Below are 27,906 nucleotides of genomic sequence, written 5' to 3'. Positions count from 1 at the left end.
TACTGCAGGTAGTTGTTTATCCCTCTCCCTTTTCTATCTCTCTCTATAAGCTAGTCAGATCACTCCATTTCACCACTCTAGAAATCCAATAAAACACAGGCCCAATTATGCTGTCCTCATAACTACAGCTCACCAAACGACCTCCCTCCCTTCCAGCACACATCAGCCATGCAGAGACACCAGACAACAACAGCGAGACAGCTCATTTTCACCCACTTACATTAATATATAGTTGTAGGACCGCCAGTGCATGGTGGAAGGAAAAAGAAATCAATGCAGAAGAGAAAGAGATTTGCAACAGGCTGTAATAAATGTCACCTTGGGCTAAACTTAATTTGAAAACATTCAGTAAGTTCAGCGTCACTTTGGGAGGTAATAAAGTGAAAACTCTTTGAATGTGATAAAGAGCAACTTCTGTCCAGCTATTTACACTTTGGGTACATTTGGACTCTTACAAAATGTCATGGTATTCGAACTGAACTTTCATAAAAACGTTGTGGTGTATTAGTGTACCTAATACCACAACAGAACGGCAGATTAAAATGTGGCCTTTAAACATTAAATCAAATCTTCATTAAAGCATACAGTACACAGGGCTCCAAACTGCGACAAAAATATTAAATTACAAGTGGCTGTGGTCGCTGCTGACGACTAGGCTTATGTATTTACATGTTAGAACTTAATAATTTTCCTGTAATGCTTTTTTTCCTGATTGTTTTGAGATCGCATCATTTGCTGTTCACAATAAACTGATATGATGTGCATCAAAGTTTTAGTGGAAAACAGTTTCAAACAGTCCTCATGTCTACCGCACAGCAGTTCTCCTGGAGTGAGTCTGTCTCAGTTTGGTCTGTTTCTTCATGTTATTCCAGACAGACTGATGATGGTGAGATCAGATCTCTGTGTGGAGCACTGGCTGCTGTCAGAGTCATTGTGCAAACAAAAATATCACTGCATTATTATATTTAATGGCAAAAATTATGTTTGGAAATGTAAACTGATATTTCCCACTGACACACTACAGCAAAACATAGAAATAACTGACTTAAAACCATTTTTTGTTGTTAAAAATACTAGTGGTCTAAGACTTTTGCACAGTACTGTATATAATTAATTGTTTTATAAACCTGTTGAGAATAAACATTTACAATACATGTATGTCATCTAACACTCTTTATCACAGTACACTCACACAATCACACCAGCATATATTAATAAACAAAGCATACAGTATTGTTCAAAATAATAGCAGGACAATGTGACTAACCAGAATAATCAAGGTTTTTGGTATATTTTTTATTGCTACGTGGCAAACAAGTTACCAGTAGGTTCAGTAGATTGTCAGAAAACAAACAAGACCCAGCATTCATGATATGCACGCTCTTAAGGCTGTGCAATTGGGCAATTAGTTGAAAGGGGTGTGTTCAAAAAAATAGCAGTGTCTACCTTTGACTGTACAAACTCAAAACTATTTTGTACAAACATTTTTTTTTTTCTGGGATTTAGCAATCCTGTGAATCACTAAACTAATATTTAGTTGTATGACCACAGTTTTTTAAAACTGCTTGACATCTGTGTGGCATGGAGTCAACCAACTTGTGGCACCTCTCAGCTGTTATTCCACTCCATGATTCTTTAACAACATTCCACAATTCATTCACATTTCTTGGTTTTGCTTCAGAAACAGCATTTTTGATATCACCCCACAAGTTCTCAATTGGATTAAGGTCTGGAGATTGGGCTGGCCACTCCATAACATTAATTTTGTTGGTTTGGAACCAAGTCTTTGCCCGTTTACTAGTGTGTTTTGGGTCATTGTCTTGTTGAAACAACCATTTCAAGGGCATGTCCTCTTCAGCATAGGGCAACATGACCTCTTCAAGTATTTTAACATATGCAAACTGATCCATGATCCCTGGTATGCGATAAATAGGCCCAACACCATAGTAGGAGAAACATGCCCATATCATGATGCTTGCACCTCCATGCTTCACTGTCTTCACTGTGTACTGTGGCTTGAATTCAGAGTTTGGGGGTCGTCTCACAAACTGCCTGTGGCCCTTGGACCCAAAAAAACAATTTTACTCTCATCAATCCAGAAAATGTTCCTCCATTTCTCTTTAGGCCAGTTGATGTGTTCTTTGGCAAATTGTAACCTCTTCTGCACATGCCTTTTTTTTAACAGAGGGACTTTGCGGGGGATTCTTGAAAATAGATTAGCTTCACACAGACGTCTTCTAACTGTCACAGTACTTACAGGTAACTCCAGACTGTCTTTGATCATCCTGGAGGTGATCATTGGCTGAGCCTTTGCCATTCTGGTTATTCTTCTATCCATTTTGATGGTTGTCTTCCGTTTTCTTCCACGTCTCTCTGGTTTTGCTCTCCATTTTAAGGCATTGGAGATCATTTTAGCTGAACAGCCTATCATTTTTTGCACCTCTTTATAGGTTTTCCCCTCTCTAATCAACTTTTTAATCAAAGTACGCTGTTCTTCTGAACAATGTCTTGAACGACCCATTTTCCTCAGCTTTCAAATGCATGTTCAACAAGTGTTGGCTTCATCCTTAAATAGGGGCCACCTGATTCACACCTGTTTCTTCACAAAATTGATGACCTCAGTGATTGAATGCCACACTGCTATTTTTTTGAACACACCCCTTTCAACTAATTCAACTAATTGCCCAATTGCACAGCCTTAAGAGCGTGCATATCATGAATGCTGGGTCTCATTTGTTTTCTGAGAATCTACTGAACCTACTGGTAACTTGTTTGCCACGTAGCAATAAAAAAATATACGAAAAACCTTGATTATTCTGGTTAGTCACATTGTACTGCTATTATTTTGAACAATACTGTAAATATTCAGATATGTCTTTTCTTCTGTAAACAAAACTGAACAGACAGACAAAACAGTGGACAAGACCTAAGAGACAGGCATAGATGAGACATTCAAAGACTACCACAATGCTATTGACAGCAAGCTGTCGGTACAGGACTCTGGCTTGATGGGAACTTTGGAAAGCAGGAAGAGCTAATTACAGTTTGCTGTAACAATGTTAACGCCAGTGTGTCTATAAACGTAAGACACCCCACTGGATGAAGAATAAAAGCAAACACAAATAACTAATTATGCCATCATCTTCTCTCTCGTCGCTGGCACTCATTAATTGGTGACCTGCACTATTGCTCAGTAGACAATCGGCATGATGATGAAGCCAATTAGAGACAGAGAGTACACATGCCCCACAGAGCTTGTTATGGCTGCCACATCAGGTCTCATCTAAATCAAAGCAAATGCTAGGCTAACGTTGGCGTGACAGCTGCGCCAGGCACAGACATGTTTCTCCCTCTCACTAGGCCTCTACAATAGCAGTTATTGTGGAGAGGACCGAAGCCTTGCAGCATCACAGTACAGGCTTTTTAATCTGCTCAAGGGTCTGATAGTGGACAGAGTCTTTTAACTGTAGACTTTCACCCTTTAGAAACGTTAACACTGTACGATCAGGTTTAGCTTCTTAACATGCATCAGGTACAATGAGCTAACAATGAATTTACTAATCTAAGTCAATATTAATTCCTACACATATTTGTTAACATCAGTTACCTATATGAACATGAACATAATAAAAATACTTTTAAAGCATATTATCTAAAGTGAAATGACATACAGCCAAGTATGGTGTCCCATATTCAGAATTCGTGCTCTGCATTTAACTCATCCAATGTGCACACACTCACTGTGAACACACACACACACACACACACACCTCAGTCGTGGAATTGCCGGCCTGAGACTCGAACCCACAAGGTTAGGAGTCAAACTCTCTAACCACTAGGCCATGACTTACCATGACTTATCTCAATATCTTAATTTCAAAATTTACTAATATTATATATATATACTAATATTAATTAATCCATTAAACACTTATTTTAAAATGTTTCCTACATTTTCAGCAAGTTGTATTTCAAGTTTGATAAATGAATATTTATGAATTATGAAACCTAAATTAACTATAAACAACAGTAGCTATATTTATATATTGCCATTAACCTTTTGAATGACATGCTGTACAAATAATTTTATTGTTCATGAGTTAATTCTTAACTGTTAAAGGTCCAGTTTTTCGTGCTATTTTTTGAAGCTTCGATTGTGTTTACAGTGTGCAATATAACATGTGTTCATGTTTCGCATGTAAAAAAACACAGTATTTTTCACACAATTCACTTATCCGTATACCGCGGTTTTCACAAAAACGGGCAGATGACTTCCTTGTTCTATAAAGTCCCTCCTTCAGAAATGCGTAACGAGTTCTGATTGTGCCAGCGGTTCCTGTTTTGTGATTCGACAGCAGCTGAGCGCACGCGGCCCTCCTGGTAACGTGATTGGAGTAGTTTTGGACTAGTTTTGAGTAGCAAGTGGGCAGGATTTGTTTTGAAAACCTGGCAATCCTGATCTGAACGAACGTGCTGGAGGTGTACTCATAATCACAGGAGCGTTTTTACTGACGAGATGCACATGAAAATTACATTTGATTTTTTTCACAGCCCTAACATCTAGTTAACAAAGCTAAACAGCGTTGCCCTTTGTGTAATAAGTTACAGAAACTGTTAAACGCACCAACTTAAAAAAATACACCATAAACAACGCCTTCTCCAGACAGAGGGAACTGCTCCATTTTTCAAGAATAATCTTTGTGCGAATCCAGCATTAAACTGATTGAGATTGAGGAAGCTGTCCTCAGCAAAATGTGCTGCACATAGTTTTACATGTGGATTATAATTTTCGGGAACTGAGTTAAACATAAATTGTAACCACTGATCTCTAAGTACAGCGTCCCTGGGAAGCCCAAACAAAGGTGATTGGACTCCGAGATGAAAATAACAGCGTTTCGACAACATGGCGACAAACGCAAACGCAGCTCTTCCTCTTCTCCATCGGGAAGACCGCAACAAGACCACCCCCCCCTTTTTTGTGTATTCCTGTGGGCGGAGGTTAGTCAAAAAACAGTTCTAATGACGTCATTACTGCAGGAAGTTTTTTAAAATAGTTTAAAAAGTACTCCGAATACATTATACCTAAAATTAGTAACCTAGATTATGTTACAAACTACAGTTTTCCTCATGTAACCTGTAATCAGTTACAGATTACAATTTAAGCAATCTACCCAGATCTCCATGTTAGGAATGATTTGTAATATATTTAAATGTTCATGGTTCAAGATACAGAAAAAAGCAAAACATGATGCACTGGTTAAAATGCTAATTTGCACATAATTTGTACATAAACCAAAACTTTTAAATACTGCAGACAAGTTCTGTGTGAACATCCTTTATATCTACCTCAGACAGAGTCAAAAACTCAATTACAAAATCGATCACTGAGGACAGTTGGCCAGTGATAGGCTTGTGTTTAATTATACAAAATAAAACAATGCATTGTCATCTAATGCCATTTTTTCAGTAATGCCTATTCGATACTGCACTTGTCTGCTCCAAAAATGGTAAAACGTCAGGTTTGCATTATACAATTACCATGTTGAAAGACAGAATGCTTTGTAAAAGATTAACACAGTTTCTAAAATGTTCTGGATTATTCTGAGTAAACATTTGGATTTAATGCTAACTCTTTAAATCTAATAATAATAATAATAATAATAAATAAAATCCACAAACACTATGTTGTTTCCCAGATATTTAAAACGGTTGACTATTTCAACAGAGTGCCTGCTAAGTATTAAATCCTGGTACTGCTCAATGATTGTGCTTATAATGGATCTACTGTGTCATTATGTTACTGTTTTATTGGAAACTATTTTACTTCACATGTGATCACTTATTCATCCCCATCTCTTTAAAAATGGCATGTCCTGAAATGTCTTGTCTTATTTGAATGGACAGGTTGCACAACACTTTATTTTCCATTCTCCGATCAGCTTTTCTCATTTTCCAACCAATAAAATATCCTTCAAACTAAAACCATGCCTGAATGAGGTTAACTTATTGCATGGTTTTCACTTTTTCAATCCCTTTAATGCTGAAGCAACATAAGTGACTTCAGCATCATGCAAACAAAATAACTACCAGCTTACTTTGTCTGAATGTTGACTGTCATACATATTCTGTTTTTTTCTCTTCTTTTTAAACTCTGCATCAAATTTCAAGATCATCCACATCCGTATTTGCTCCACTAGCTCTTGGGAAGATAAAGACTTGGTTCAACCACAAGCTTAATATTTTATGACTGCACAATTACATGAAATCAAATCTTACTAAAGCCATTCCTTCACAAGCTCTGGAGGAGAAGAGAATGGAGATGTGTTTGAAGACTAGGATTCTGCCTGCCTTCATTCAAACACAAGCTATAGGCAGAAAGAATTGTGTGTGCGGTGGATAATGAAGCGATGGTGACTGTCGTGAACGTGAGCTGTCGCTCTGATCGAGAGCACTGTCACGCCGAGCAAACCAAGGCCGATCGGACAGGCGCCGTCCACTTTGATCTGGGCTCATGCATACAGAAAGAGGTCAGGTCGTGGTCATTAAAAAGACCCTCCTCTAAACAGCCAGGCGAGATTGAAAGGCCACGTCTTCAAAGAGCTGCGTACAAGTAACCTCTTAAGAGATTCTGACATTTTTCTACGAACAAACAATGGGAGCTAAGAAGGAGTGGGATGGATAAGCTTACGGTGCCTTAGCCTTTTAAGATCTTATAGTCATCTGCACAGAAAGGGGAGGGTTCCACAAATGATTTAAAGGGTCAGGATGTGTAGTTATTCGTCCACATTACATAAGGTAAAGATGCTTAACTGGCTACTGGGCAACGCGCTCAACTACAAGCCATTTGAAATATTTAAATCTGGGATGAATCTCAACAGCCTGTGGATCCTGTGTGTGTCATGTGTCTTGGTCTTTCTAGTAAAATCAAAGCACTTACTTGGTCATTTTTTGGCTTGACCACCTTCATGAAAGCTCCACGTGCTTCAGCCTCTGACCGCTCCAACTGGGTCACTTTCCTGGTGTCCAGGAACTTCAGATTTGTCAGCTTATGTAGTACAAAGTACCTGCAGGTAATAAAAAGAACAGAAAAGGCATATTTTACTAACCAGCCAGCATCTTAGATTACAAAATAAAAGTATTTTATAATATACCAAACCACATACAGAGTCATATTGTGTTGTTTATTTATTGAGAGGAAGCAAATGTTCCTTATATAATTCAGTAATTGTAAATATTTTAAGTTAGTGTTTCAGTAATTTGTTTTGCCTTCATAAGCTGCCTCTATATTTTAGTTATGGGACAATCCATCCATCATCACCATCATCATCAAATCTATAATACACATAACATAAAAAATATAATCATAAAAAATAAAAAATCTATAATTTGATTCAAACAGAAGAAGAAAAAGTAGAAGAAAATCTCAATTTGAATGAAGAAGAAAATCTGCACATAAAAACTTAAATGAACATTTCCTTCAAAATGCGCTAAATTATCCGTAGCAATGTTTGTAAATGGGTAATTACCTTCAAAATATGTACAAATACGGACAACATGAAAACCCCACATTGACAGGATCTGCCAAGCTGTCATTTCTGTAGCTTCGCAGATATCTCTGTACGCTTTCACAGACTCTCTGTCTTTCATTCGGGGAGAGAAAATGATGTGAGATAATAGCAGGAATACATAGATGACAACAGATTCTTTCACAGGCTGACTGGAATGGAGGAAGAGGCATGTCAAGACTTCAAACAGAGAGTGAGACAGAGAGAGAGAGAGAGAGAGAGAGACACTAAGTGGAGGGTGTGAACAGATGTGTATATGGGCAGTGACAGATTCCCAACCAAGCTCTCATGCAAAAGCCAGCAACAAACCCATGATGATGACAATGATGAAGGACGAAGGCGAACCCATGCTACGTGTTTATTCCTGATGGATCACAGAGAACACAACTGCCGATTGATCCTATTAAGATAAGCCTGAATCAAAAACCTGCGGGGATGTGTTTTCCATTGCATCTATTCAGTTAAACCCCATTTGCATAAACACTCCAGTGTGTATCTTGTCCATTGAACACTGCTTTCACAAATTAGAATTTACAGTACCAACAATATAGCAATCGGGATTTTCTACATATTCTGAAGAAAACAAAGTGTTACTTGACTGATGCTGGGGTGCTTGTGAGGGTGTTGCTATGTTTATTTATTTGTTTAAGTTCGGTCATATATTAATGTATATTAATATAAATGTATTATGTTTAAGACAATCATCAAATTGTTTATTACTTTTTACACAGTAAACAATGAAAAACAAATTTCCATATAGTTTAGTGAGAAGAAAAAAAACTTATACAGACACAAATGACACAAAAACTTACACAAATGACATAATAATATATGTTAATATGAATCTAATATAAAAGAATATATATATATATATATATACACACCCACCGTGTGTGTGCATGTTTCGTTCTGGATTCATTGATGAATAAAAAGTTAAAAAGAAAAAAACCTTGATAATTAATAACCATAATTCTTTTCTGAAAAATCATGTCACACTGAAGACTGGAGTAATGATTGATGAAAATTCAGATTTACTATCCCAGGAATAAAATACAATTTTAATATATGAAAAAAAAGGCTGTTTCAAATTGTAATAATATTTCACAATATTACTTGTATTTCTATCAAATAAATGCAGCCTTGGCGAGCGTAAGAGACTTCTCTCTCTCTCTCTTTCTATCTCTCTATAAACTAAAACTTTATTTTGTTTAAATCCCTAACTCTAACCATGTGCAAAAGTAAGAAAAGCATACTTGCCTTAGCAAAGCAGCTATTAACTTTATGTACCAAATTGAAAGTGACTGGGAGCAGTGTGGTGTGGGTATGCTTTGTTTATGGTTATGATTCAATTACAAACAAACATAACAACAGTGACTGTTAACGGGAAATATGCAGGTGTTTTACTGATGACTGTGAAACTGTTTGTGCTGATCGGACAGATGGTTGGAGCAGCTCTGCAGCAAGTGTTGTTTAAAGCACCCCAGGCAAAACTGGCCCTAAACTTTCTGATCTTCAGCAAACACAGATATTTAAGCCCACACACACACGTCATGATGTCAAGAGACAAACATGCAATCACTGACAGCATGAGCTGGAGAGCATTCCAGAGAGACAGGACATACATCCTTAACCGCAGATGGCTGTCGCTGTGTCGAGAGCGGTACTTCTTCAGCTAAAGGGAGAAAGAAAAAACCTCCTCGAGCCCCAGAAGTAAACAATGATGAATGAGCCGAGCGACTGCTATAAAATACAGCCGAGTGTACTTACGCCTGTTCATTTCATTTGACTAATTGAAAGAGCGCAAACAGGCGTGCTATATTTCACTTTGTTATGAAGCAGGTTGCATTTTTTTTATTTTATTTTATTTTTTGTTCTTAGGGCGTAGTCTGAGAAGTGCATAGCCCAAGGCCAGTCCTGCCATGACCCGAGAGCTCGCCTAACCCTGTCAGACATGAAATCTGCATTATGCTCAAATTGATGTATTACTATGTGACACATTATGAATATTACATCACAAACGCACCGCCACTGTCAGTCAGGGAAAGAATGGTCGTCCTCTGCACCAAGTGAAGCATGGGAGACATTGTGCGAGAGTGGCGCCTATTGGGTTCATCTGTATAGTAAATGATTCATACTGAACACAGTGTCAAGAAAAATGCACTTAGGCCTAAGGTAGACAAAAGAATATGTTTCTCTCTCCCTTCTTCCCACCGCTGGGTTTCATGTTGAAAACCTGACAAATGGTGGTAACAAAGCATCACATTGCACTCCCATAGGCCTGGGCTTGATAATGAATGCATCGTTTCATCTTGTAGGAAAGAATAGCATACGCTAATTTGTGGTTATCACAACTCACACATGAAATCGATTTTGCAAGTCAACAAAAAGAAAAAAAATGGAGGTGAGTAGCTTTAAGAGGAGTGTGGTTATAGCCTAAAGTCTTTGCTTGTGCAATGTGATTTATGGTGTGTTGCAACATCTGTTCATCCAAATAAAGGATTACTGAAAGTTGCCAAACTACTTCTCCTGGGGTATTTCTCTTTTGTACCAGAAGAAATAAAAACATCTCAGCAAAGCAAAAAATCATGAGTACCTAAAAAAATAACAGTTGTAACATTATAAAAGTCTTACCCGTTATAACCTTTTGTCCAATTTCATGCATCCTTGCTGAATAAAGGCATGAATTTATTCTTATTAAAATACTCCTAATTCAGTGTATAAATGTTAACTTTCTAAATGTAAAAGTCCAGATTTCCAAGGTGTTTTCAGACTTTTGGATACTTCTGTATGGTACAGACAATACAGAGACAATATGTGCATGTTCATCAGTGTAGACAGTGTTCTGACCTGTATCTCTGATAGTCGTCTTCATCTTTATCCATGCTGACCAGCTGGTTGGGACAGGCCTCATTTCCCAGAAGGCTCAGGTATTCCAGCGCTGGCGTCACTTCCACCAAATGCTCCAGCAGGGCCTCGATGTCGGTGAAGTGTCACGGGGCAGAGGTCAAGGAATGCAGGCTGGAAACTACATTAGCATTTACTCTGTGCTCTCTGCTGGCCTGGCCAGCCAGAAGAACTCTGTCAAATTTACCCAAACCCTCCGAAAGAGCTCAATAGCCATTGTGCTTGAGAATACAAAGAGTGGGTAAATTTAAGGGTGAGATTTTGACATTTGCTGCAAGTTTGGCTGTTCTCTTCTCCCGTTCATCTTCCCATTTCCTGGGTGGCTTGGTCCAGAACATTAAAAACATTGACAAAATGATGGATGCCTTGTGGTAAAAACAGTTAGTGACTCCCCTAAGCCATGGAAACCTCCTCCCCTTCACCCAGCACTGGGAAACAAACAGCCACTTCACAGCAAATTCATCACTAATACATTCACTTCATTGGAAAATGGTGCCTGAAACGTGTCAAAATACAACCACACTAATGCAGCACTTGAATTTCAATGGCAGCAGGCCACTACAGGATGTAAATAATTGGCCCATTAGCATGTGCAGCCCACTTCACAGCAGAATTTGGGTCGGAGCTGCTGACACTCTGTCGGAGGAGAGCTGTTTGGAGAACAGAGGGTGAGGCTGCGTCATTATTATGTAGATAGATAGATAGATAGCATCCAGCGACAAACAGCAGAGCATACATTTTCATCAGGCTAGCACATTTACTTTTGCCATTTATTTCCCATCACACCAACTAAATGTAACGTGTCATAGTGATGTAATTGCCGACTGTCAACGGATGGAAACCTGAAATCTCCAGTCTGGCTTCAAAGATTTACTTTTGGTGTGGGGTAGCTAATACGTTAGCTTATTAAAACAGCTAATGCTACACTGGGAATTTTATGAGTTCAAATATTGGCTAATAAACTCTGTTTGCTCTGCTTTCTGGTCATGTACTGCACTGTTACTATGATATGGGTCACCATATGATATGATTCTAAGAAAGACGTCTAACAGTGATTTATCTTTCAGTCATGGGACTGTGCTGGGTGTTTTGTTTCGCCTCTCCTCCACTAGAGGTCACCATGGCACAAACTCTATAAGTGAGTTTATAAAGCAACCCCATTAAACAGGAGCTCAATTTAACACAATAACATCATTTAAAAAGACAAAGTGTGGCAAAAGGATATCCTGCACTACATTGCAAGAAACTCACAGAGTATTCTGTCATTTTGGTCAAGCATGAGAGCTTAAAAGCAAAGGATATTTGGTTCTTATTGAGCGTTAGGGTATGGAGCCGTGGTAACCTGGGCAACTGGAGGTCATTTCCAAGAAGATTGTTGTCCACAATCAGCTCTTCCAGTTGGCTGAATGCTTTCAGACCTGTCAGTGACCTGCAATGATAAGGCAAGAGAGGAAAAATGATATGGTCCTAAACCAGGGCAGATATTATGTGCAGATATAAATATTTCAGGCGGGCCGTTTAACAGGCCGGAATAGTTTGGGCTTGGGACTGTCAGGAGAGTGAATGATAAGAATTAGTGGCGCTAAGATCCCCTGGCATGGTGCGGCATGCTTCACACGCTGGCAGCGTGAGTGATGAGGGTCACTTGTGAGTAGCCAGGATTCAAAACAAAAGGGCTTCAGAAATGCAGTGTGCGGGATGAATTTGTCAATGTCTTGTGCCTTCAGGCACCCAGCTTTGCCTGACCCTAACCCTCCATCCCCAAGATAAATAACTCTGTCACAGTTCACCTTCACTCCCCCAACACAAATTTAACTCGTCATCCATCATTTTCCCAGCTCAACTACAGTGCCTAGCCACAAACGGAATGAGTACAACTTCTGCAACTTCTCAGATGAGCCAATTACAGTTAAAAACAACCGCTTTACGGCGGGAAAAAGTTTGACATTTCTCCCTTTATTCCCCATTGTGACATCTAATCCCCCAGTGACACACGTGCACGCAGGCACACGGTCCCCAAGGACTTTCCCTCCATCTGGGTCTTCCCCCCCCGCCCTGCGCTGGCATAAACATGATGGAGGGTGGTGCTCAGGGTAATGTCGGGGCTTTCAAAGTTCATGGCGTGGAAGGTGCATAAAAGCCGGGGTGTGTGTTTCTAATCCCTCAAATGGTAAAGGCTGACAACCTACAATGTTAAAGTGCACAGCATTAGTTAATTGACATTTAGCAGATCCTTGAGCAGAGAACAATTTGATAGCAACAAAATGCTAGTCTTGGGGCAAAACGGAAAAATAACATGCATAACAATCTTATGGATTTTGTTGTCATGAAACTTTTGGTACAGTAGCGTGGAAAATCCCAAGGCAATCTGGAAAGAGCTCACAGGAGTAAAATGTTGATATCTAGCCAGGTGAAGTCTGTCTTTGGAAGACACCCAACTATTGTAGCAAGGAACAAATCGGTCCTTCTGTCAGTGTCACAAAACGCTGTTGTGTTATGCAGAAGCCTCGCTCTTATGATTACCTTTTATGGGCTTTAAAAGAGGAAGAAAGCAAACATAAAGAAGCAGACAGCCAAGAACTACAACCACAAGAGAAATACGTTCCATTCATATTGTCAAACTCAAAACTCTGAGAAATGTCCCTGCTCGATTAATGAAAGCTGTTCAGCGAACCCCCCTACACCTGTTTGCCTCGGCTGTATCTGGGCGGGTGTAATTTTATTAGCCGCTTAGTTAAGAGGCATTCACGCATCACGGGGGGGTTGCTTATTAATTGTTGTTTTCGTGTCACTACTGCTGTGTGCTAAAGGTGATTTAATCAGTTAAATTCACAGCCAAGGGAGGGGCCAAATCACACTCACAACAACAAACTGGGATTCAGCCTTAATTTACCCACAACACGTTGTGCCCAAACATTTGTGCTGCCGTATTACATGCAACATCTGTACAGTGCAGAAGAGGACAACTTTCAATACGTGTTGCTAACTGAACGATTAATTGCCACGAAATTTGTTCACCTGAAAATTCTGCCACCGAGTAAAAATATAATTGATATAAGTGATATAAAAAAAGGATACTAAGACACATAAAACCTGTGAGATGTAAAGAGAGAAATGTTGAAGAATCTTCATGCAGCTCTTTTTACAGTTACAGTTCATATTCTACATTATATTTGCCATTTATTTTAATATAATCTTGCATTCAGCATATTCAACTTACTATGCAAAATTTGGCTACGTCACACTTTAAAACGCTTGGAACAGAGCACACTGTGTATTACTTTTATTGACACTTTGACAGCTATTTTAATTCAGTATTTATTTGGCCTACCATGGTCATTTTGATGTGTTCTTATATGGAACATGTTCCAGATAATAACAAAATAAAATGATGGTGAGAAAATCCTGAACATACACTTACATAAAAAAAAAACACACACATACAAGCAATCTAAAACCCAATAACACTCAAACACTTTCAGGTAGGAACCTCTCTGACTCGCAACTCGTCCTCATGGGGAATCTAAAACTGACTGCACATTTTCACCACCATCTTCAAAGTCACACCACAATGACAGAATAGCACAATGCAGGGAGCGGTGTCTGATCTAAGGCGAGAAGGAAAGTGATGGCATGAAGACATGAGAGAAGAAAAGAGAGATAGATTTAATGAGCCACGCCAATGGATCCACTCCTTGTTAAGATAATTATGATCAAGCTCATTGTCACAGTGAATATCTCAACATGTTTGCCAGTGCGGCGTCTGCCTCTCTCTGCCTGAGTTAGCACACAGCTCACAAAACAGTAGATTTAGCTGCTAAACAACATACGGCACTGAAAAAAAAACATGATTACACATGAGAAATAAGGCGACCAAATGACCAGGATACAAATTAAAGGCAGGTCAGAGATGGCTTGGTGGATAATACGGGCACTCCAATATGGTGATGACCCATGTTTGAATCCTGCATTGAGTGATTTACAATGTTTACATTCATAACAGTTTGTGAGAAGAAAAGATTAATTTAAGATTAATAATTTAAAAAATTATCTTTAAGCACATTAAGCACATTATTACCAAGTACCAAGTGTGCAGTTGAGTTAATAAAGTAGTACAAAACTTCATAAGGAACGGCAGCATAATACATGGTTTAAGATAAACTGTAAGCGTCACAATCAAAATTTAACATCCAACTAGTGACAGATGTTTTCTCCTTACAAACGTTACCTCCGTTAAAAAACAAAAACATCAAAACTTTACCTAGGATTTTTTTCCCACTACTCCACGTGGCGACACATTTGAAATATTCCCCTCGTTAAACCACCAACACAAAGGTGAGAAACAAAATCATGGTGTGTCTTCACATTTTTTGTGACGGGTGTAGTTTTACACAGATACAGACACTAGCTCGTATATGATGCCGCTACTAATTGGGACAAATGGCATCCTGACGGTAACTATTGCTCATAAAACTGGGATGTCTCGTAATCCAATTATTAAACATAATGCCTACTAGAATGAGGAGGAGAAATACTGACAGAAAAAGTTGATGGAAGGTCAAACAATCACATTATTACCAAGGGATACGTTAAAAAGATCCCGTGTAGATAGTGACAGTTTGCTGACATGTGAAACAAGCGCTCGCTGAGAACGTCTGCTCCCACGGCTCTTCAAAAGGCCGCCATATAAATGCTGTTAAGCAACCTTTCAAAGCCAGGGCCTGTAAAACAAATTACTATGCAGACTATACTCAAAAGAAGCCAAACAAGAGGACAAGAGCTCAGACATTGACACAGAGATGGCTTGACAGAGATGGATGGATCGATAGACAAATACTAATGCAGACATGCTGATTGATAAACTGCTGCTGACAACGAAAAAAAAAAAAAAAAAAAACTCTTGGTTGAAATGTCAGTCACTGCAGCCATTAGTCAGCCAGCATTCACAGGTCACATGTCCAGGGAGTAAGAGAATTCTGAGATACACCTGCCGAGCCTTTACAACTGAGTTAGCAAACAGTGCTAACCGCAAATAACATACTCTCAGACACCGCGCTCATTCAAACACATTCACCATGCCTTTGTATTCCGAGACTGCGTTCCAGCAGTGATCCCATTCAGCAAAAGCCTCCTTCTGTATGATATTCCCAGCTTTGATATTTCCCTTCTGCTATGGCCAGTAATTCCCTTGTTTGCTCAGTGGTTTTAAAAGGCCTTTCTCTTCTCCGCTCTCTTTTTTGAGTCCCCAGTGTGTCTGTTCTTGACAGAACAGCTCTGATCATCCTTTGATATTCGTCTCTCTCTCATATCCTCGGCTCCACAGTGTCACCCATGTGTCTGGAGCCAAAACTGGGTCCCAGAACAGCCACGGGCGATCTAGACATACATACTCTCCAGCTGATCTGCAAGCAACATCACGGCTGGGTCTCAAAGTACGATTTGGGTTTGGTCAACAGTGGACGGCTGCAGATTCCATTGTTTGGGATCTTTTCCTGTGCAAGGATTGGAATCTGACTTCACGCATTGTTTGAAAGTTAAAGAGGGGAGATTTAACATCAAAGCTATCTCCGGTGTAGGAAAAGTAATGTTTTTATTCCGAAGATGCTGCGAAGGCTTGGGAGTGACAGGCAAATTGACACGCTGTTCACAGGGCAAAAGATAAATGTTTGATAAATTGGCCAATCCGGTTGGAGTGATGGGCTTCATATGTGCATAATGGACTGGCTGCCTGGCAGTTCTGATTGCCTGCCAAGATAAGAAACTATAATGAATGAAAGAGGGAAGCGGGGCTGGAAAAACAGTCATCGGACTGGTTTTAATAAACGTGAAGGAAAAAAAATGCACATGACACCGCAAAGCTGTCTATCAGAGGACATGACAAACTCCTCATCGCACAGAGAGAATAAATGAATAGACTATTTCTCAGAGGTAGTTGTGATAAATGTGAAGTAGAACGCCACATCTTCCCATTGTCAGTTTTTAATCAACCCTACAACCTTGAATATGATCTTGACACCAGCTTCATGCTGAATATATGTGCCGAAGGAGCTTAGAAGCACTCCCACCTTCGACCCGCATGCAACTCGGTTTTCAATCTTCAAAAACATGATGCTTCAGATGCAGTGGCACTATAAATCTTCAGTTTGGCAGTATTAGGCAGCCATTATCTGGCTTAATCTCAGCCCATCCACCCTGTCTGACTTCAAACATGTCACCAGTCCTTGGGTGGCAGCAATTTACAGATCACATGTGTAAGGAAATGGGCTTCAGCTATGTTGCAATTTACATGTGTTAAAGGCTTATGAAACAGTTGTCCTGCAGTTTTAATGGGGACACACACTGGCAGGGTGATTTCTACCAATATACAATATACTGTGTGGTTTTTTATTTACGTGGATATTCGCAAACCTGCAGTGCATAATTTGGCGCCATAAAACAACTTATCATTACAGTACTGCGTATAACACACAAGTAACAGATAGTTATATAAAAAGCTAAATGCAAGTGTTTTGGAGCTTAATGTGTCAAAGAAAAATTGTGAAGAGAAGAAAAAACCCATGGGGTTCCATGAATAAACTGCTATATGTAATTAGTCTCAAATTGTGGATTAAAAGAGGAGATAACAATGGGTCACTTAGGAATGGTTCAACCAAAAATGCTCAGAATTGACTGGTTCCAGGTCTTTGTTTTATTTGATATGTTCAAACTTCTGTTTTACAAACACTATAAGGAAAGTAGATGCTGATTTACTCTGATGTCACTGTCAACAAACGAATGAAAGGCTTCAAAAAATCTTGATATATAGTTAGATGTAAATAAGTTCAGACCATTCATTTGCGTACCGACATGGATAACAGCTGTTAATGCACAATTAAATTATTAGATCAACAAACTGTAATACTGTATATTATTTCGATTCGAACAGAGCATAAATCCAGGTTATCCGCTGCTGTTTTCAAAAGCACAATGCAAAACTGACATTTAATTTACTAACGCTCTTGTCTCGGCAGCAATAAACCCGGTAGCGCATATACTTACTTGCCGAAAACACACCAAAATAAAAGCTGGCTAATTACAAAAAAAGATGAAAATTTATATTTATATAATTTATTTATATAAAACATTAACAAAGTGAGTGACGTGGCATTCAGCCAAGTATGGTGACCCATACTCAGAATTCGTGCTCTGCATTTAACCCATTCAAAGTGCACACACACAGAGCAGTGAACACACACACACTGAACACACACCTGGAGCAGTGGGCAGCCATTTATGCTGCGGCGCCCGGGGAGCAGTTGGGGGTTCGATGCCTTGCTCAAGGGCACCTCAGTCGTGGTATTGCTGGCTCGAGATTCGAACCCACAACCCTAGGGTTAGGAGTCAAACTCTCTTACCACTAGGCCACAACTTCCCCAAATAAAAAAATAAAAAAATAGCATTTTATTTTTATATTTACTCACCATTGACTTCTAGCCTGGTAATACCAGACTCTGCTACTTCACTTTGCTTCGTAGACAGAGTCTGGAATGGCATAATAGAGAAGTGTTTTCTCTCTCGCTAGGGGGCGCTTGTCTGAAGTTTAAAATCATTGGTTACCGTAAGCCAATCAGATACGTTTAGTTAGACGTATGTTATGCGCCTGTACAGCCGCATCGAAGCACAGACATCATGCATCGAACTCAAATCTATGATTGAACTTCCACTGTAAACCTGTTGTTAAATACTCTTCTTGTTCTGGCTTCAGTTTGAAAAAGAGTTGAATGTTCTCCATAACAGAGCGAATTGCATCCCGTGTCTCGTTTCTCATTTCCGCGGTCGTTTCGGTTTTCGATTTCTCTAACCTACAATGTAAAACTCGGCGCTTAGCATTTTTGTCACGCCTCTCAGCCTGCCCTCTGTTCATTGATTGGCCCGGCTGTTTCCAGACCGGTGGCAAACAGAAAGCTAAATGAAAGTACAGAAGCTAAATGAAATTGAGCGGAAGTAGGAAGTCTGACGTAGTCAGGCTAATTGACTTCCACTCTATAGAAAAAATAAATAAATTGAGGGTTGGTAAATGATGACAATGAATTTTTCTTGGATTGAACTATCCCTTTAGCAGGCCTCTGACTGGACCAAGCAGTGGTGTGTTGGTTAGGGTGGGCGGGAGGGGGTTCGACCGGAAGAAGGACTGAGGCTAGAGATGAAACGCCTGGTGAATTATAGACTGCCTCTCAAGATTCACAGCTCTCAGTGGTAGGAGGTTAATATTCTCACATGTCATTAGGTCCGCTGGCTCGGCTGATGGCTCATTGAATCAGGCAGCAAATGATTTCCTCATGCAGCAAAGGACAGCACACTTCAAAGGGAGAAGGGGCTGAGGTCAGAGCCGCTCCGCTGTGATTAATAGCCCTGGATCAGTCGAGGTTGGACGTATGGTAAGAATGTGACGGAGGCTTTTGACAAAGCTGACTCTTTAAGCTGGATTTGACCCCCGGTCCTGGCAAACTTTGTTTCCAGTGCCACTTCTGACTGACCTGATGGGCCCTGTCAGAGGCAACCTGGACTCCATGAGCTGAGCTGTAACGTACACAAATCACCTTGTGCTACAGAGTAGCGAGAGTGTCTGTCCAGGTGCTGTCTAATCACATACCCCCGCTTCAGTCATGCAAAAGGCACAACCTTTATCAAAGGACAGCTTCTGGAACAAGCATGTGTGTCCTTTGGCTAAATAAATACAAATTGTGGTTGTCTAAATTGAGCAGCAAATTAGACATCATTGATTTTTGGAAGCTACTAAAATAAAATTCATGGATGTGTTTTTGTTTGTATAGTTTTTTTTTTTTTTTTATAAAAAAAGAACAGGGCTGACATGTATACAGTGAGACAGTGTCAATTATCCAGATTCTGCCTTACTATGTATACTGTGATATATCTGTGGTTGTATATCAAAATATTGACTTTTGTAGACAGGCGTTTCCAATACAGACAGCTTCTTGGATTACAAAGGGATTGATTTGGTTGAGAGGCATCGCGTAACGAAGCTTGTTTACAGTTGAATTTCCAGCAAAAATAACTACATCATGCTATACATTGTTACCATGACACAAAACTACTCATTCCACTGATATCACATACTCTTTTCACCTCATTAATATAAAACAATTCATATATGTAATGAGGAGTTAAAGGCATCCTGCTTCATACTTTCCAGCGTGAACACCACACCATAACCAAAAACATTAACATTGTCAAATATAAGTGTTATACTTAAAATCAAAGTAAAAAGAAAGCCAGCCACTTTATTTTGGAAGCACTGCAGCGTAACTTTATATGGGTCTGCTGGTAGAGAAATGGTTGACACCATTTCTCTTCATGCCTCATGGCCTTCCTGTCTCTGGTGCAACCCAGTTTCTTTTAAACGACACCACTGACTGATTATACCTCTCCTCGCAAAACAAATGCATTCTCCCTTTTGTACCGCTGCCCTGAAAATCAATTCTATTCTTTACAAATGGCACCGCAGTCATCTGCCATCACTGTTTATCTGCAAAGGAAATGTATCTTACGGCGCTTTGCGTTTAGATAAATACCAAAAAGTTAAATCAATGATTTTGAAAATGATGCAGTAAAGGAGAGAAAAAAAAAAATGGCTTAAGGTAAAATAATGGCAACCTACATGTATCCATTAGGGCACTTTTTGCAGAGGAATTACAATGAATAGGTAAAAGTTTAGTCTATATTCTTAAAAATATGTTTTCAGTTATTGCAATATTTTAAAATGCATGAAATATGAAAGATATGCTTTTTTTAGTCTATTGTCTTGTGGAAAATGTATATACATTTTTGCCTTTTTTTCAATTTTATTTTATTACATTCTGCCCAATAATTTAATAAACACAATAAATGTCATTTACTCTCTCAATAATAGCACACAGGCATCGTTTACTGTGTAATCTGCTTATTGCATTATATTTGATGCTGTAAACATGAAACATGAAAGAAAAAATATACTATTCATAATTACTATTCCTAATCATAATTACTTTTGTTTGTATATGATGTAAATAAACTGTGGATATTCTGAAGATTTTACTGTTTAATATACGTAGTAATTTGTCAGCTGTATAAATCAGGGTTAACAAATTTACATTGCATTCATAATTGGATTTATTTCGAATTGTTATTTGCAAATACAGTAAATAAACATGGCCACTGGTCCCCATGGCCACAAAGAGCACATTTCCTCTACGATAGCTGGGGTTGAGGCCGTTGTACTGTCAAGCTGCAGCCCTGTATGCTTGAGCATCTATCTAATAGCAAATAATCACTACCTTGCTGTCACTTCATGGCAAATGATCAATGACACTTGATGGATGACCCTGTCTGGGGCCTGCCCGTGGTCTGCATCACTCCCATCCCCTCTCACAACCACATGAGACAGCCATGATTCCGTGCCTCATGGCCAACCACACATTCCTCCCAAAAAGCTTTCATTTCACTTTCTTAAATCTGTAAATGAGGGGCTCTGAGAGAGAGAGAGAAAAAAAAAAGAGGCTTGGCAGATGCCTGGAAAATCAGTCTTTATCTAAACGATGGCCACTGAGAAAAGAAGTTATAATTTTTTAATATTAAAGGGAAATTAAATCATCTGATGACCTAATTGGGAGGATTACGTCCCCCACCTGCGCTGTCACTCTCTGGGGCCCCATTACAAGGCTCTTATTAGTTTTTACTTGGCAGATCAAAATGCGAGCGCCGCAATCTTTGATCTCTCACTTGCTGACACAAATCCTTTCAAGCCCCGACATTTTTTGCTGGGTAATTAATGCTAATTAAAAGGTTTCAAGCAGTCAGTGAGCGCTTCTCTTCTCCTGTCCAAATTGCCATCAGCTTCCCCTATCTACGGATCTGCATGTCATGCACATTTCCTCCTCAGCGTCCATGCAAACAACAAATTATAAACTAAATGTAGGCAACTTGCCAGAGTGGTATCTACTAAGTGAGCATTTGCAGACATTTTGCAAAATAGAAGCACAATCTTTAATCCTAAAATAAACAAAAATACAGCCGTGCCGCATTTAACTTGTGGGTTTCAAGTCAATTCGCCAATCTCTAATCCACAAACAGAATACAGGAATAATGTTAGACAGCTGGATGTATGTTTTAAACACTTTGAAGCTATAAAAGGGTTTGTTTATGCAACTGTCACATGTAAATGCTGCCTGTCTACAATTTATGTATACATTGAAAATAGGTTAACTGCTTTAAAGTAAGGAATTGTCCCTCGGCCAAGTTTGCTCTTCAGCATTTCCACATTCAAATAACCAGTGCAGATATTGCTGTTACATATAGTATTTTCAATCGTGTTAAGTAAGATAATATGCAAATAAATCTGGTTGTAATTAAATGAAGAGTGGTTTGATTTAATTGCAAGTCTCTCTACATTGGAAATGCTTTGAAACCACTTAAATATATGAGGCATATACACTCTGACTCCATCATCACTCACTTATTATGTTGTAATTAGCTGTCGCTCTGCCATATCATTATGTAGCTCAGTAAAGTGTCAGGTATGAAGATGTTTCTTCATCACAAGCAAAAGGCAATATCATAATACAATGCTACAAAATGATAATTACATAACTTCTGCATCAGTACCAACCCTATGTGATAATTAGGCGCATATTCAAACCAATTAAACTCCCAATGAAGTATGTTTCCCCTGTCAAACATACAGTTTGACTTTTCCACTGCCCTGTCACAAATATATCACGTAAAATGTTAATGGGACTCAGAATGCATGTAAGGATGAAAAAAGTGAGGTGAACAGCAATCATCGCAATATTATGGTGTGAATATAAATCTGAACTAATTATGAGCATTACACAATCTCTATAAATCAACAGATAACTAAAATAAAGGAATAGTTCATCCAAAAGTCCAAAAATTTGGTCCTTATTTAACCTCAAGTCATTCCAAACCCAAAAGACTTTCTTTTCACGCAGGAAAAAAAAGAAGGTATTCAGCTGTAATGTCCGAGCTGCTCTTTTCCATACATGAATGACAGCTGAGGCCACAATTTACTTTCAGTGTCAAGAAAAAAAATAGTTGTAATTGCTTTTGCTTGCTTAATTTCTGGTACATAGTTTTAAAAGTTTTTTAATCAATTTACAATACTTAGTTACGTTTAGTGTCGAACATCGATCTGACACTGTAACATTACAAATAAATGTACTTACCTGCATTTACTTTGAGAACAAAATGTTTGCCATTTACACTAAACTATCAGAGTGTCAGTCTACAGTGCTTGTCTTGAAGGTCAAAAGAAGCAATAATGATTACTGAAAGTGTCCTGAATATTGGTCAATGACCAGTAAAAGCACTCGGAAACCCTTTGTTCATCAAATTCCATGTCTTTTAATACTCCTTTAACACATAATATTTTTCTTTATTTTTATGTCTAGCCATCCTAGACATTGCGCTATTGCTACTTCACTCAGATGAAACAGGAAATGGGAAGGTCTTTCCTTTTCACTTGTTTGCAGATGCCCTCTCTAATACATAGCCATGGCACTTTAAAAGAGGCATGTGATGAATGATTTATGCAATTTTAACTGAAGTTCAGTTTGATGTAAGATTATTCTCGCTCTCTCTGCCATTGCTTCATTACCTGAGAAAAGCAGGAATCATTAAAGAGGGCAAGTCCAGTCAAATCTCAGCATATTTTTATAGAGTTGAACTGCTGTCAACATCATTAACCATCATTTCTCCAACTTGTTTCATGACTTATGAAGTGTTCTTTATTGTGTAATGATCCAAAACTCGTACAAAATCGCCCTCTTCAAAGGGCCCCTGAGACGTACCACCCATGCAGCCTGCCGACATGTCAGAGGCAAAGATCAAATGAAGCTCAGTAATTAGGCACTTTTCTTTATCTTACAGTCGCCTGACTTCCATTTTCAGGTGACAGTCGTGTAGCTGTAAAGTGAGCATAAAAAATGAGCATGCAGTAACGAGCAGAGGAATAAGGTGAAATGCTTTGATGTCTTTTGTAGTTAAAAAAGCATTACTGCTTATGATTGCAGACAGCGGAGTTTGAAGAATGTAATGTAAACACTGGCCATGTGAAGGTTTAGAGGGTCACTAAAACAGCTCATGGACAAATTTTACACATTGAAAACAAACCAGCAAAGTGAAGCAAAAACAAAAAAACACTTTCAAACAAAATATAAAATATCAATTAAAAAAATAATAAAATAAAAAGGAAAAGCACAAATACAACACTAGCACCAAACAAAATAGCAAAATAATGAGGGTTTAAAAACAAAAAGAATAAAATAAACCATGAGGTAGAAAAAAAATTAAATGTATCACAAAACAATATAACATAACATAATATCAATGTAATTCATAAAACAAAAAATTATGTGATCATGGTTACACCTTCAAATATAAATATTACAAATAAAGAAAGAAACCCTACAATGTGTGGTATCAGGACTTTGATTTTTACATAGGACATTAGTCAAAGACACAACAAGAAAACACATTTGTAACAACATTGATAACCCTATTTATTTGTTCTGTCCTAAGCATGCACAATTACATATCCATGACTCTGTCAGAACAGCCCGAGATGCATTTTTGGGTCAGGATCCACCCATTGAAATCATTGGTTTCCAATATCTCAGCTGCTTCTGCATGTACCATAGGAGTGATGATTGGGTAGTTCATATGCATACTACGCATGAAGCCATGACAAATTAGCCTGGGAGATGGCCTCATTGGTCACAATGAAAGATACTCTCTGCATTTTGACTGAGGAAAAGCGGTTTACCTTTATCTGTCAGGGTATGTGTGTGTAGCCTCCTGCTCAGCAGGGGTGTGGAGGCAGTGCCACAGGGGTGATGCTTCTCAGGGGCCCGAGGACCTACAGTAAATCTTCTAACAATTTAGACAAACAAAAGGCCACTGCGGCAGGAAAAAAAGACAAGGAAAAACAGATGAATAAGCAACATCAATTACCGACAGGGTTGACCTGTGAGCCCCCACACCACGGCTGGCCCCTCACACCCAGGGGTGGCAGATTGAAGCTGACATGCCTGGAGTGAGAACAGTGCGGCCTCACAAGGCCTTTCCTCCGAATGCGGACGGAACGAGAGAGAGTGCCAGCAGTGGGAGCTATGAATGAAAAATCACGCATAATAGGTCCCCGCTTTAGTTTAAAGTGAAACAAAATGGCTCAATTTGAGCACTTAGCCTGTGGAAAATTGGCTGCGCTGAGATAGGACAGGAACATGCGAGGGGACAAGCGAATCAGCCCTCTGATAAGTAGACTATAAGGGGAACAAAGCCGGATGTCCAACAGGCTTACCAGTGAACTCAAGTGCGATTGGGCCCCTCGAATTGCCGCTTCGGTCTCCACTCATCCTCCAAAAAAGACCTCCTCTCCCCTCAGATGCTTTGTGCTCAACCAGTAGGTTTAATAAATACAGCGCTCATATTTGTTCAACACGCCAAGCTTTGTGTCGTCCCACTGGATATTTGTGTAGGGATGAGAGCAGAGTAAATGCAGAGCAAAGCAGGCTACAAGCCAACAGACTGGATTACAAATGTAAAATGTCTTCTAAAATCACTTTATTACAACAGGGAACCTGCATAAAGGTTTATGAGTGTCAATGTTTATAGCATCGTACACACTTTTAATTGTCATTTTTGACTTAGATACTAAATGTCCACAGGATTTAGGATTTCTAATACTGTTACCAAATGCATCAGGGCATATGTCTTTAAAAAGGAGCTAAACTTGCACAAGCTGATCTGTGTTTTATTGACCAACCTCAGACACAGTCTCTATAGTAACAACACACACACAAGGGTGTAAAGGGACATTTAGAAACATTGCCTGAGGGACTGTTTAATACAATGGAGTGAACAATAACCCCAACCTAAACAATAGACACCAGAACCAGTGAAGGCAATCTGACAAGCTCACTATTTCATGCTAAATATTCCTGAAATATTAAAATGTGTTCCTGTAGCCCAATTGGTAGAGCATTGGGCTATCAAGTGCAAGATTTGGGGTTCAATTCCCTGGTAACACATGTTATGTAAAAATTGATAGCCTGAATGCACTGTAAGTCGCTTTGGATAAAAGCGTCTGCTAAATGCATAAATTAAATTTTATTATTTTATTTAAATATTCCTTATAACCAATCCTCAGTGCTGAACACACAGCTATAAACAATACAGCTTAGGTTCCAAACTGTTGTTAAAAAAATACTTAAGTGATTTTCTATTTTAATGTGCAATTGATGTCACAGAATCTTCATGTATTTACTCTGCACATTAGCTGTAATTTGAAAAAGCTGTAATTTCCTGTTCACTGACATTGACAGCATTGTCAGATCCTGCTGTATTCTGTAAATCAGACGTTAGATCATAGCAGAAGGTGTCATTTAAGAGGAAAGAAACTCTTTGATTTTAAATAAGATGGAAGTAGAGCAGTCATAAAATATTTGACCTTGCTAAGAGCTCTACACACCTCTCTAATCTGTCTGGCTCCTTTGTCAAACAATAGAGCTCTTTAAATCGCTGCAGCTATCAGCACAGCTCAAATAGGCCTATAATAGAGCCCTATCTTCTTTGAAAATGGAAATCCAGTCAAGGGAGGAGATGGGAATCATTTTCATCTCGTCGACTTGCAGTACAACTGAGAGTTTTGTGGAGGAGGCACGAGCCTACAGGTCAATTTCCATGTCAGCACCATGTCTGTTTTTTTTTCTTTTTGAAAATGTGCAGCTTTGAAGTTCAATTTTATGCAGCGCTGAGGTGAAGGGCTTCATTAGGGGTGCTTTAAGCTCATGAGGTCAAAATAAACACATTAAACCTATACTGTGATATATAATTATAATTTAAAACAACTGTTTTCTATTTTGATATATCTGCATTTTTATCAAGTCTTCAGAAATTATTTCAATATGCTGATTGGGTGCTCAACTGCTAACTGATGCTTGATTTTGTGGAAATTCTTTAGGAGTATTCAAAACAACATCATATTTAGAGTTCAGAGTGAGGGAAATAAATCGCAACTCATTAATTTGCAGTAGCATTAAATCATGGGGGCATGTCATTTCATAAGCAGAAATATCTAAATGTGTGTACTGTGCAATTTCATGGTCCGAGTTGTCCCTCGCTGCGCTTGCTTTAAAGCTTTGATTAAATAGAAAAGGCACAGATCTTTCCCAAGCTGCTTTTACGATTCCTCCTAAAATGGATTCTGCAGAGAAAGGAGGAGAAGGGTAAAATCTGAAGTGACACAAGACAAGAAATCTATTTCCCCCCTCAGCCCCTTCCTCTCTCACATCCTCCAAAATGTAAATGCATTCTCACTCAGTTCAAGCCATAAAATACTGCCCTTGAAATATTGAGTGACAGAAGGAATTATGGGTTATTGTACTGTCAAAATGCAAGACAGCTGTATGATGGGATACTGTGTTATTTAGACAATCAGAAACTTAAGAGGCAAAGCGACACATGCCCCCTCCCACCCTGTTCTCTCTCTCTCTCTCTCTCTCTCTCTCTCTCACACACACTTAGACAAGCCTGGTGATCACTGCCAGACAGAGTAAACACTTGAAACACACAAGAGGACCAATAGCAGGAAAGGTACTCTTCTTCCATTTGTAGCACAGTTGATACACTCTAGGCTACAGCTGCATGCCAGAGAGCTGCATTAACTTCACACAGGAAAAGTTTACACTATTGTGATGTGAGAGAGGAACATTAGAGCAACAAATGGATTTCGTCTACAATTTCTGTCTCACTGTCAACAAAGATCAGGTGAGATCAAATTTAAAGCACAAGAACCCACACAGAGATCCATTTACCCCATTTGCACATCTTCTTTACTGTTCTACTGAAGGATAAAAAGTCACCTACATCTTGAATGGCCTGAGGCTGAGTAAACTGACGCAGCAAATGTGTATTTTTGAACGAGCTACCTTAAATATTTTATGATGTTTTATCACGTGAAGGTAGTTGGATACATGTGACCACATTGTCCTGATGCTACATGGACAACGGTGACGCACCGCTTACCTGTCAATCATCCACTGTGCTAAATACATTTACACAGCATAATAATTACAATTTAACAGTCTTTGAAAAAAAAAAAAAACTCTCTTTTGCTCACAAAGATTACATTTATGTGATCAAAAATACAATAAAAACAGCAATATAATTTAAGTACTTGCCTTAATACATTTTTAAACATATTAAAACAGGAAAACGATTTTATTCGAGAGAAACAGCATGCTAACTTTACTTTTTTTAGTTTATGCGATGTATGTCCTTTTGAGAATATGTGATCAAGAGACAAATCTCTCCCCCGCCCCCAGCCCCGTGACGGATACCACATTTAAACAACCATTTTCACCAAGACATGAACCACACA

At 38.9% G+C, this 27,906-nt stretch overlaps 1 protein-coding gene across 3 annotated transcripts in view; it reads right to left on the bottom strand.

The window, feature by feature from the left end:
- Window positions 1-27,906, bottom strand: part of LOC113112951 (leucine-rich melanocyte differentiation-associated protein) — a 254,480-nt gene that overhangs the window by 80,316 nt on the left and 146,258 nt on the right. For all 3 annotated transcript variants that reach the window (XM_026278909.1, XM_026278908.1, XM_026278907.1), the window contains exons 3-5: window positions 11,772-11,898; window positions 10,413-10,552; window positions 6,938-7,064 (exon numbers count right to left, since the gene is read on the bottom strand). In XM_026278909.1, coding sequence (XP_026134694.1) covers window positions 6,938-7,064; window positions 10,413-10,552; window positions 11,772-11,898 — 394 coding nt within the window. The remainder of the gene's footprint in view (window positions 1-6,937; window positions 7,065-10,412; window positions 10,553-11,771; window positions 11,899-27,906) is intronic.

The sequence above is a fragment of the Carassius auratus genome, chromosome 13 (genome assembly GCF_003368295.1).
Source record: "Carassius auratus strain Wakin chromosome 13, ASM336829v1, whole genome shotgun sequence".
NCBI lineage: Eukaryota > Metazoa > Chordata > Actinopteri > Cypriniformes > Cyprinidae > Carassius > Carassius auratus.
The sequence above is the reverse complement of the archived record's forward strand: the minus strand, read 5'-3'. Positions and strand labels throughout refer to the sequence as shown.